Source organism: Oculina patagonica, chromosome 6, assembly GCF_052425735.1.
Source record: "Oculina patagonica isolate OP01 chromosome 6, crgOcupat, whole genome shotgun sequence".
Lineage (NCBI taxonomy): Eukaryota > Metazoa > Cnidaria > Anthozoa > Scleractinia > Oculinidae > Oculina > Oculina patagonica.
The window spans coordinates 25,640,019-25,651,838 of NC_135763.1; the positions used below are offsets into that span (position 1 = coordinate 25,640,019).

The following is an 11,820-nucleotide window of genomic DNA, read 5'->3' on the forward strand; positions in this document are numbered from 1 at the left end:
CAAAAACAGCTGAGTAGGACGTGAACTGATCAAGTTTTAAGTAACGAGAACATCTTTTTTTCCGTACCAGACGTCCTCCCTTTCCCCGTTCCGCTCCCCTTGAGGATGGAACTTCCGAAAATCGCAAAGTTCGCAAAGACTAGCCAAAAAAGTTGTTGGCGATTAACTGAAATTTTCTTCATTTTGTAAAATCGGCAAGCAGAATTAGGTCGAGTAGTTGAATTATCCTTGCATGAATGAACTGTCTAAAGGAAGTCGTAAATTTTGCTACTGCATACCGAAAAGCCAACAAAGTAGCGAAATACTACAAATTTTGCTTCTAGGTGACGAAAACCCGTTGCGTTTTAAGACATTTATTGACGTTGTAGCGTGTTACGAAAGATTGCAAAATACAAATTTTGTTAACTGCATTAAGTCCTGGATTCAATGTAGTGGTCGACATTTAATTAAGAGATTTCCATGGAACTTCTTTCCGTGAAGTTTGCACCCGGACTGTTAGTAAACTACTGTATACAAAAGGAATGTACGAATTGCCACTGGGACTTTGGTACTGCACGCAGAAAGCTAAGAGACCCCTCTTTATATTTGTAAAGGAACATAGCAAAGTCCTGGCTTCTACCTGCACCGTTATGTTGAATCGGAATAATATTAGCATAGAGAAACTAACGATTGGTTCGATCTAACACAAGGCTCACCTGTTGTGGTGGATTTCCATAGCAACACGTACAAGCAGAGCAACATGTGCAAGGTTTCATTTGACAAAGACACACGACCGCCCAGATTCCAATAACGAGCCCGACAATACCGAGAATCAGGATAGTTACACTGAGGGCCATTTCGTTGGTAAAAATACGTCTGTATTTTGGGCTTAGATCATCACCATATCGCGACGATCTGAAGTTCCACTTATCTCGAAGTCTGGCAATGGCGAAGCTGTAGTAAATAACTATTACTCCACCTAATATTGCAGATGTGATGGAGAAACCCATAAATACACCAGCCTGGGAGTTCAAACAAAAAAATATATGGTGAGTTCAATGCAGCCTTATATAACGACTGTTAGCACAATTTGCACAAGGAAGCACTAATATTTTTTTCTCTCAAAATTATATTCAAAGCATTAGATAATAGACTTTGCGTTAAAAGCTATAACGAGCGGAAATTCCGCACTAGCAACATTTCCATTATTGATGTAATGTATATGAAATGATTCATATATGAATCAACTTACGAAAGCATTGCGTGAAGTACTTCGTTCTTTGCGAGTCCCAGGGATACCAAGACCTCCTGCGATGCACATCTGCAACAGAAGAATGTCATAACATTACATTAAGAAATAGAAAATATAATGCAAAGTATGTCTATGTTTTGTACTGAATCGTCCTTGCGTTCGACCGAACACTTTGACGCCTGCCCGGAAATCGAACCCAGGCCACATTGGTGAGAGGCGACCGCTGTTGCCACTGCGCCATCTCTGTTCCCCCAAGATAAGAGTTATGTCTTTCATTGTATTGAAAACAGCTTCTTGTTGTCAACTATAAATTATTGTTATTGAAGAGTACTTTTCTCCAACGACGACTTGTTTCAAAGAGTTGCTCTTCCTGTGCAAGTTTGACAATTAGAACAACAACAAAAGGTTGGGCTGCTTAGTTTCCTTGGCCTTGCTGCCTGTGTTTTCATTTTCTTAGGGTTAGGCATTTCCCGATTATGCTAGCATTTTTCTGGGCATAATTTTGCTTAACGAGCATTTTTTACACTTTTTCTCAAAAAAAGAATTGCTAGCATAATTTAGCATATTTGCCAATTTTATCTTCATTTTTGTCGTCAGAAGCAAACATTTGCTTGTTTTGGTGTTCTTTAGGAAACTCCAATTCTTTAAAGCTCTCCACAAAAATGTGTGTGGTAGTTGTGACTTGAAAGAAGGCCTAGCCCGTCAGCGGTTAATTTTCAAGGTTGTACCCAGTCCTTGCTCAAAATCAAAACAAGATGGCGTCAGCCACGCCATTGTCACGAACTAACTTGCAGGAAAAAAGAAGGAAGTCGCGTAGCACAAAATAGGACACTTCCAGCAGAAAAAGCTCGCAGAGGGTACCATTGCACATGGTGTATTTTTTTGTATGTATTTCTTTAAAATAAAGCAGTGCATTTTTCAAATCAAAAGAGCATAATTTTAAAAAAAAGAGCATAATTTGAGCATTTGTTGGGGGAAAAACGAGCATTGCTAGGAGCATAAAATGCCAGTTTTACTAGCATAATCGTGAAATGCCTACTTAGGGTGCGAGTAATATTATTCTTGCATGACAATAAAAGGGAACTTATTTTTCCTCCTTTTTTCAATGTAAATATGTTGTACAACATTAACTAACAGATTCAAATGTAAACATTTAATCAAAAAATGAACTTGGTTGTACAGTATTTTTTTTGTTCCAAAACGATAACTTTTTTTCCATTTTGTCACTGTGTAAAGTTTGATGACTAGAAACACCCCTCTGTAACAGACCTGGTGAAACTCGACCTTGGGTTATTTTGCCCTCCCTGGTGAAATTTGACCTCTCTGGCCAATGTTGATTATATAAACTCAGAGACTCAAAGGACAGTACAGAAAGTAATGGAGTTGATCAATTGAAAGTATGTTGTTTTGAGTTTATTTGCTTTATTTTACTTTCAATGTTTGACTGCTCCTTCCCGGGTGTCCCTTACGCTTATCTTTGCAACCATAACACGATACTTTGATGATTTGTTATAAGAAACTTTTTTCCCTGCGAATGCTGAAATACGATATTTTCTTTTTTTTGTTTTCGCTTTTTCATGGCGACGTCGATGGCAATTGTTTTGCTTTCTGAGTAATAAAGCCAATTATTTCACTTTAATTTAATTAAGTTGCGGTTTTAATAACTCGAAAGACGTTTTTTAAAAAGTAAAGAACAAAAAAAAAAACCGCTTACGTAAAGTATTTTAACGCTCGAACGTACCGGGGGGGGGGGGGGGGGGGGGTGGGCCCCCCCATAAGCTTTTTTCGAAATTTTGAAAAGATGATTTACTCTACAGTGCTGAAACTTTCAGAAGCTGTTTATTCACCCCTTGCGGAAATTTTGATATGTCAACAATGTGTCCAAGTCGTCAATTTTAACATTTGTCTTCTTTTTTCCAGTTTTTTGAAACAGAATTGTAGGATTTGTTTATTTTTACATCCCATTAACATTCTGGCATGATTTTACATCAAATTTTGTTATTTTCTGACTTTCTAAGAAAATGGCGAAATCCAAGTCTGCGGATCCAAGATGGCGGCTCTAATTACGTCACGTGACGTCATGTGACATCACAGCCAACAAAAACTATGTCATCTTGTAGAGTAAGCTAAGGGCTTTCTACTCAGTGCAAAATAATTTCGTTGTGCCTTAATAGAACGAAACCCCTGAGGAGAGGTTTAGCGGACGACAGCCGACTCAACCATCAGAATAGTTCATTCTGCACTAAACATTTCCCCTAGTCCCTCGCTTTTGGCTGCCTGGTTTCATATCAAACTGCCTTCAAATTGCATTAAATACGGTCTCGGATTACCTCATTTTTAAAATTTCCCGGAACCCCCTAGAAGCTTGCGCCCTCGGCCCTTAAATGGTCTCACCTTTGGCGCTCTAGCGCACTGCAATTTCAAATTCTGCCTTCATGCCTGCTAATACTAGAAAAGTAATATGTGCAAGCAAACTAATACCCCACCAAAGTGGAGGGGGGGGGGGATAGAACCCCTCCGCAGGGTGTTCGTTCTATTAAGGTACAACGGAATTTGTTTGACTTTGTAGAAAGCTCGTCGCTTACTCTTCAAGATGGCGTAATTTTTTGTTGGCTGTGACGTCACATGACGTCATTAGAAAAGAACAGATTGTTCAAAAGTATTCTCTTTGTTGTCTAAACTCTGTAAATCTAAGGCGACGAGATTAGATAAAATCTCCGCACGACTTTTGCGCGAGTTTGCTGATATGGTTGCCAGTTCTCTTTGCTGTATTTTTAATAGATCTATTGTCTCTGGTGTTTTTTTTTCTGCTGAATAGAAATCCACTAAATTCATTCCACTATTCAAGCAAGGAGAACGTTCTGACTTAAATAATTATCGCCCTATTTCAATAATTCCAGTCGTGGCTAAAGTCTTTGAGAGAATTGTATATGATCAGTTCTATGTATATTTAACTGAAAATAATCTAATTTCTAGTAATCAGTAAGGGTTTCTAACACATCACTCCACTGCTACTGCCCTGCTTGAAGCCACAGATCATTGGGCTTCCAATATCGATAAAGGCAACGTTAATGCCGTGGTATTCCTGGATCTAAAGAAGGCTTTTGATACTGTCGATCACTCCATCTTGCTCTCTAAGTTAAAAGCCTGTGGTGTTAGAAATATCTCATATAACTGTTGTAAATCATACCTAAACAATCGTACACAAAAATGCTTTGTTAAGGGTTCTCCCTCGGACAGCCAATCTCGACCTTGTGGCATTCCTCAAGGTACAATTCTAGGTCCTCTTCTCTTTTTACTCTATATAAATGATTTGCCTAACTGTCTATATAATTCACAAACTAGTATGTATACAGATGATATGCACTTAACTTTTGCCAGTAACGACGTTACGCATTTAGAAGATAGTATGAATGAAGATTTAACTAAAGTTAATGACTGGCTAACTGCAAATAAACTCACTCTCAGCAAGGTAAACTCAACTGAGTTTATATTGCTAGGTTCAAGGCAAAGGTTGAGTACTTTCATCAGACCACCGTATTTTACTATTGATAATGATCCTATAAAACAAGTTGAATTTACGAAATCTCTTGGTGTATATAAAGATGAAATTCTAACTTGGAATGTACAAATCGAAAAAAATTCCAAAAAAATGCCTCTGGCGTTGGCGTCTTGAAAAGAAGCAGGTCTTTTGTTCCCTTTGTAAACGCTTCTGTGCATTTTATAATGCTTTAGTTCAACCCCATTTCGATTACTGTAGTGTCGTATGGGGTAACTGCAACAAAACAAATGCTTCTAAACTTCAAAAGCTACAAAATCGCGCTGCTTGTTCCTATGATGCCAATGCCGACGATCTAGATGTCCAACGAAAATAAAAAACAGCTACTGTGGTCTATAAGTCATTAAATGGTCTTGCTCCTGAATATATGCGATCTATGTTCACTGACCGTAGTGAAATATCTACTTATTAACTAAGGGGCTCCGAGGGCAAACTAGCTGTTCCACTGCCCCGCACCAACTTTCTAAAAATCAGCTTTAGGTATGGTGGTGCGGTGTTGTGGAACAGTTTACCTGTAAAACTTCGGCAAGCACAAACTCTCTCTAGCTTTAAATCTGGCTGCAGCGGTTTCTTTTCTATTAAAATAGTACACGGCATTCATGGAAAGCAGGCATTTTAGTAATATTTATTGTTTTAATATTTAATGTAATGAACTTTTATAATTTATAATAGATTATTGTAAGTAATTAATATAAATAATGGGTCTGATGTATTTTACCGTGTTTAAATAAAGATACTACTACTACTACTACTAGAGCCGCCATCTTGGATCTGCCATCTTGGATTTCACCACTCTCTTAGAAAGTCAGAAGATAACGGAAATTGATGCAAAATCAAGCCAGAATGCTTATGGAATGTTAAAATAAACAAATCGAGCGATTTTGTTTTAAAAAACTGGAAAAAAAATAAAGAAAATGGTAAAAATGCCGATTTTTGGCCTGACTTGCGTGTATCGACTTGCTTATATCATGGACACATGGTTGGCATGTCAAAATTTCCGCAAGGGATGAATGAACAGGTACTGAACGTTTCAGCATTGTAGAGTAAATCCTCTTTTCAAAATTTCGAAAAAACCTCATTGGCGTGGCATCCAACCCCCCTCTTGTACGTCCGAGGGTTAATCAATTGTTTACTTCAGTGGACAAAGACTTAATTTTGAAAATACAGTGAAACGCCATAAGAACAGACACTTAAATATAGGCCAAAAAAACTGGCCGTAATACGGAGCTGGTCGAAATGCGAAAGTGTGAATAGTATAGCAACTCTTGTTCATTGTTTCATTAATTTGCCAACTTGTATCCATGGCGGATTTAGTGACAATACCGCGAGCTGAAATTACAAAGAAAATGGGCGCATGGGCATCGCAAAATCTAAGTTTACACTACAATGACTTTTACAGCTGTTGTTTAGACGACATCGGTGGTCTTAAGCATGCACACGTGCCCCGCTCCCCTCCCCCTTCCACTTTAGCTTGCTAAATACTGGGTTCGGCAGTTTTGCATGGATACACAGACATGATTAGATTTGATAAATCAACGGTCTCCTAGATGATGAAAAATTGAATCAACCTGGTGGATTTCTGTTAGACCTGGTTCAGTTTTTGTTGAAACCCTGGTGAACCGTCAGGTTTCACAAGGTCTGATACAGAGGGGTGTTTTGGACAACGACAAGGGTTAGGTTGCTTAGAGTCCTTTGACAAATTGCCTTTTTTCATTTTCTTTGCGCAAGTCTTTTTCTTCTTGGTGACGATATTGAGATTTGTCATTTATTGTGGAGGGTGTTGCATGTTTGATTATGTTTCTATCAAAATCCGGTCTCATTATAAGCTTTGTACGGAAAAAGTTAATGATGTCTCCTTGGTGGGGTTTGCTCTTGATGTTTGTCAGTTTAAGAGGTACTGAATGACCTGTAAATTAAAAGAAAATTTAGTGATTAATCTGGTGGTTGTCAACGTAGCATGATTTATTGATAATTCTGCTTGGCTCACCATCACGCCGAACTGAGCAGCCAGACTTCTCACCATGATGATAAATGAACTCTGCATATCGACTTCTATGTTTTTGTTGTTGTTGTTGTTTTTTTTTATTATTTATTATTTATGTCGACTTCTTCCATTTGAGCTTGAGCACATGAGTTCGCAAAGCGCACTGGGATTACGTCACCTGATAGTGCAATTTTGGAGATTTGTGCCAACGACAACAAACCCCATTTTTCGACTCTGGCCCCGGCCCTAGATGCTTAGGCCAGAGTATTGAATCAATCAGCCAATGTGCAGCGCCGGTCAATGTATGTTCATTGTCATTTAAAATCTCAAACGACTTGGTACGATCTTTGAAACTCCTAAACTACGAGGATCGAGTCTCGGTTCGACAGCTTTGAGTTAAGAGTCGAGTGATTCATGTTTCGAGACGAGAAAACAAAGAAATTAGTTATTAGTCAATAACCTTTCACAGGATTGATTGAACAAAAAAAAAACTGCGATTTACATTGATATCAGCACGCTTTTTAAATCCTGTACATAAATAAATATTTCACACTTACCCAAACACCGGTCCAAATCCCAAAACATATATCACCTGTCCCGATGTATTTATTATACGTAAGGTCTGCGATGCCGAAACATACGTGCAAAAACCCCATAATAATGTGTAGGATGACGAGAATCCTCGCCATTTTGACAACCTTCGCTGAATTATCCGCCATGTTTTTTATAATACGTACGTGAGACTGATTAGCGCCTTTATGAATCACCCGTCGTTAAACAAACAATGCATCATGTACATGATTGTTATGCGACATGCCACTGAAAATGTTCTATAAAATCTTTTAGAAATGCGCATGCGATTTTCAGCTCGATAAGGCACGCGAGCAATGTCACGTACACGGTTTATGGAGTTATATTGCACGTGGAGTCCAATACACTGAAATACACGAGTTTCAGCACGTAATTGCATGCAGATTTCTATTGTAATTAGCGAAATATATGAGCACTTGGTAATTTCTAAGAACACTTGAAAAGTGCGAGATACACCTCTTAACTCTGCTCTGTCTTTCACTTGTAATCTTTAAATAACTCCATGTATGTTTGTTACATAACAATGCACTTCTGCAGGTGCTTGTTAAAGTAGCTAATATTATTTGAATATTAACGAGACAGGGCCGTAGCTACAACATTATTTGAATAATAATTAGACAGGGCCGTAGCTACAATAGTAAGAGGGAAACCGAGGCACTTATTATGCATTTATTATTTTTTCATGTTCCTATAAGCAGCAATGCATTACTAGCAAGTAAGTAAAATATCAGTGAATGAACTGTTTCTTTTTTCTGATATTGCCCTTAAAATCGGTGGCCTTTCCGCGCCTTCGAAATTCGAAATTCGACTCCTTAGTGGCTCAGAACTTTGCAATTGTCTCGAGATCGAGTATGAGTACGGGTTTTCAATTTAAATTCGTGTTTCTCGTATAATTACTCCTCACAAACACGGGAGACTCCAAAGTCGTAGTCGTACTCGATTTCTTACGTATAGTCAATTCTAAAGGTCGCTATTTATTGTTTAGGGGTCTTAGAGCACTGTTCCTGATATTTTATTTTTTGAATAATAAACTATTACCTGATGATCTGCTCAATCGTGCGGAATATTGTCTGACTTTAGCCAACTGAATGACTTACCGTGACGGCCTCGTCGTCTTAGTATCAGGCGATATCCCGCGTGATTTCTTAGGATAATTGACTAGTGGTAACCACAGGTTAGAAGGTGCGGGCCTAGATTTACTTGAAGAGCCTTGTGAGAGCGTGCGCAATTTTAGATTGCAAAATACATTCATGTTTCATGGCGTTATTCTATTAAACAGGTCGCACAATTTCTCAGACAGTGTTGGTAAATCACTGCACAAAAGACAATCATTCCGAGTAACGCGTTACGCAAGGAATGCATGATTTTGTCGTTTTGTATTGTCGCGAACCAATCAGAGTTGTTTTTTGATTGACAGTTTTGCGATGTGTAATCGAGCACGCGGTAAGAATCGAGATGTGATCTTTTTCGGTCATTAAACTCGCCATGTTGCCAGTGTTTTAAGGAATTTTTGCGAGATTAAACCGTTGTTGGATTTATTTATCAGTGATACAACTACAGCATATCTTCTCAAAAGCAACGCCTGAATGACGTCTGCAAGACACAAGTTTGCAATGTTCTATGTGACAGAAGCCTCCATCATATGTAAGAGAGAATGACACATATTTTGCATTCTACTAGTTCTTAGAGAGCAGATTTTCAACTTCCGGTGCTGCGACAAACTGTCGTGATTGACATATTTTTCGCATTCTGATCGTTCTTGGTGGAAGAACAAAATTTTTAACTTCCGGAATGAGCCTGGCCCATTATAAACGTGGCGCGCACGCGTTTTACGAAATCCGCTGGTCATTGTCAAGATTAGGATTGCGGGCCTCTCTTGGGCCCGCAAAAAGAATGTAGAGGATAAATAAGCTCATTTGTTAAGTCTACAAAAAAAGACAGTCGTTATTTAACAGATGGTCATGCTGTCCACGTCCACTGTTAACTATTATTATTTTCTGCACTTTTATCTTCCTTTTTATTGGAAGAGCCCACCAAGTGACCTGCAAATAACGTTCAGCTCATGCACATATTTTCTCAGTAGACTGGCCAATATTAGCTAGTTCATCAGTGAACAAAACACAAATAATCCCACACTGAGTAAAATTATAGAAAACACCGTGCAGTTATATTTCATTCCTTAAGAGGAAAAATTAAATAAAATCCTTCAAGAACCTCCAAGTTAATGTAATTAAAAGAATAACTGCGAAAGACAAAGCTTAACATTGTTGCTCGTAATGCATCTTAAATTAGATTTGGGGCAGCATTAAAGCAATACCTTGTGTTTTTATGAATCGCCAAATATTTTCTCAAAATTTTTCTATAAATAATTTCAATACTTGTCGCAATCTCTAAAGCAATATATTTTAACACGTACATGAAAGAACGAGGTCCATTTTTTGAAATACATGTAAACAATTACGTAACATATATCGGATCATGTGAGTTGGGAAATAACCGATAGTTATAGATTCCACAAACTCTGCCCCTGAAACTAATCGTGTATCAATGAAATAAATATTTCATTTGTAGAGCAATGTCACCAATTGAGGATATCTTATTTAATTTTTTTCCTGTTCTGAGTGATTCTGAGAAGTAGTTTTCATCTTTCCGCTTACATAAGCTTAACTTGTCATGTAGAAATGTAGAGATGTAATCACGACCACAAGTCTCTGTTTCAAGGTCGTCCCTCCTTTAATGATCCAAGATATTTGAGCTACAAGCTATTTGATTATCATTCAAATAATAGCGTTTCTTTCTATTCTTCCTTTTGTATTTGGCTTAAGCTAAAAGAGTGACCAATTTTATTAAATAACCACACAACTCTGGAGATGGAAATGTTATTTTATTTTAAACTAGTAAAATTCCAATGATAAAAATTATTTGAATGGATATATTCTAGCTCGTTGATATATATCATGCCTTGGTTTGGTTATCTCTATTAGATAAAAATAGCAGTCTATTTTGGATTGTATATATTTTTATCGTGAATCTTGTAAAATACCTGTTTATCGTGCTGAAATAAAGTTCAAAGATTAAATACAGGCTCAGTATTGACTTCCTTGCTGAAAATTTTAGACATCTTCTGTATTACATGTTGGAGTCTACAACAGATAAACTTATCTTATCACGCCACTTACAAAGTGACTTGTGTCCATAAACATTTTACAGGGTTTACTGAAATGTTCATTTAAATGTTCATCTAACGTGGCGAAGAGTCGTTTTTGGGACAGTTTCATCGTTCTAGACTGGGTTTTATCTAAGATAAAGGAAGCTAATTTACCATTGATTGAAAATATCACTTCCACTATAAACACAAACCCAACGTGTCGATTTTCACTTCTTATGTTCAATCAATGCCATTATCTGCTGATTTTACACGCTCGTTTGTAGGCGCAATTTCCAAAACAGGCATTGCAACTGTTTTTTATGTTTAATTTATGAAAAGTTCGCGTTGTCGAGATTTCTCTTCATCGTATAGAAAAGCCTATAGTAAAATAGTTCAATCGGTCTGCAGATCTTGAAAAATGTATTCTATTGAATCCGGTCTAAAAATATTAAATGGCACTGCATGTTCGCTAGACACTGTTGTTCATCTATCGGAAGTAAGTCGGGTATTTAAAATGGATTCAAGTGCAGTTGATATGTCACTTCGATATCACATCACACAGGCATAAAGCGCTCGTATCATGTTTACTTGAAAATGAAGAATTTCTTTACCGGATACTAAGAACTATAAATTCCCTTGCCATTTTGGGTCGTTTTGGCTCCCTATGAAGGTCCGGTGAAAGCAATTTGAATCAAATACGAGTAAAATTATGTTATTGTCTTTTCTACAAAGGATAACTAACTTCGTTGATGACATGCCACACAAAACTGCAACGCAATATTTTTGTCAGAAACAACCTGATAGAAAATATGGCAAATCCTCTTAGTTTGGCTTCCTTAATTATTCACTTAGGCGAGGCAAGTAACTAAGATAAACATAGAATCAGTACTGATGTTCCTGAAATTAAGTTAATAACCTCTTCTACTCTTACTTCAATATTTGCAAAGCCTGAATGGGTTTTTGAAATAGATCTAAAAAAGCTTGCGAAGTATATTATTGACAAACCAAGTTCAATGCCGCCAAAAGCCAGTAATGTCTTCGCTGAGTATAAAAGGGCATGGTGTGAGCTTATTGTTTATTACATATTTTTTTCTTAAAGTTGCCTAAAACGATGGATGGTGTCTTAAAAATTGTCTATTTTCAGGTGAGAAAAAGCTTATAGACAAACTGAAAAAAAAATGCTTGCAGACAAACGAAGTTATTCTATCCCTGATATTGTATGCAGCTATCGTCGAAGTAAAAAATAGATTCATTAAAATAAGTTAGAGAACTGCTGACAAGTTTTGCTAAAGATAGCAGCTGTCAGA

General features: G+C 37.4%; 1 protein-coding gene across 1 annotated transcript in view; it reads right to left on the reverse strand.

Annotated features, from left to right (window-relative positions):
• LOC144656699 (uncharacterized) overlaps nt 1–7,604 on the reverse strand; it is a 28,402-nt gene extending 20,798 nt beyond the window's left edge. The window contains exons 1-3 of the mRNA XM_078516944.1: nt 7,332–7,604; nt 1,232–1,300; nt 696–1,001 (exon numbers count right to left, since the gene is read on the reverse strand). Coding sequence (XP_078373070.1) covers nt 696–1,001; nt 1,232–1,300; nt 7,332–7,493 — 537 coding nt within the window. The 5' untranslated portion in view covers nt 7,494–7,604. The remainder of the gene's footprint in view (nt 1–695; nt 1,002–1,231; nt 1,301–7,331) is intronic.
• Between the last annotated feature and the right edge of the window lie 4,216 nt (nt 7,605–11,820).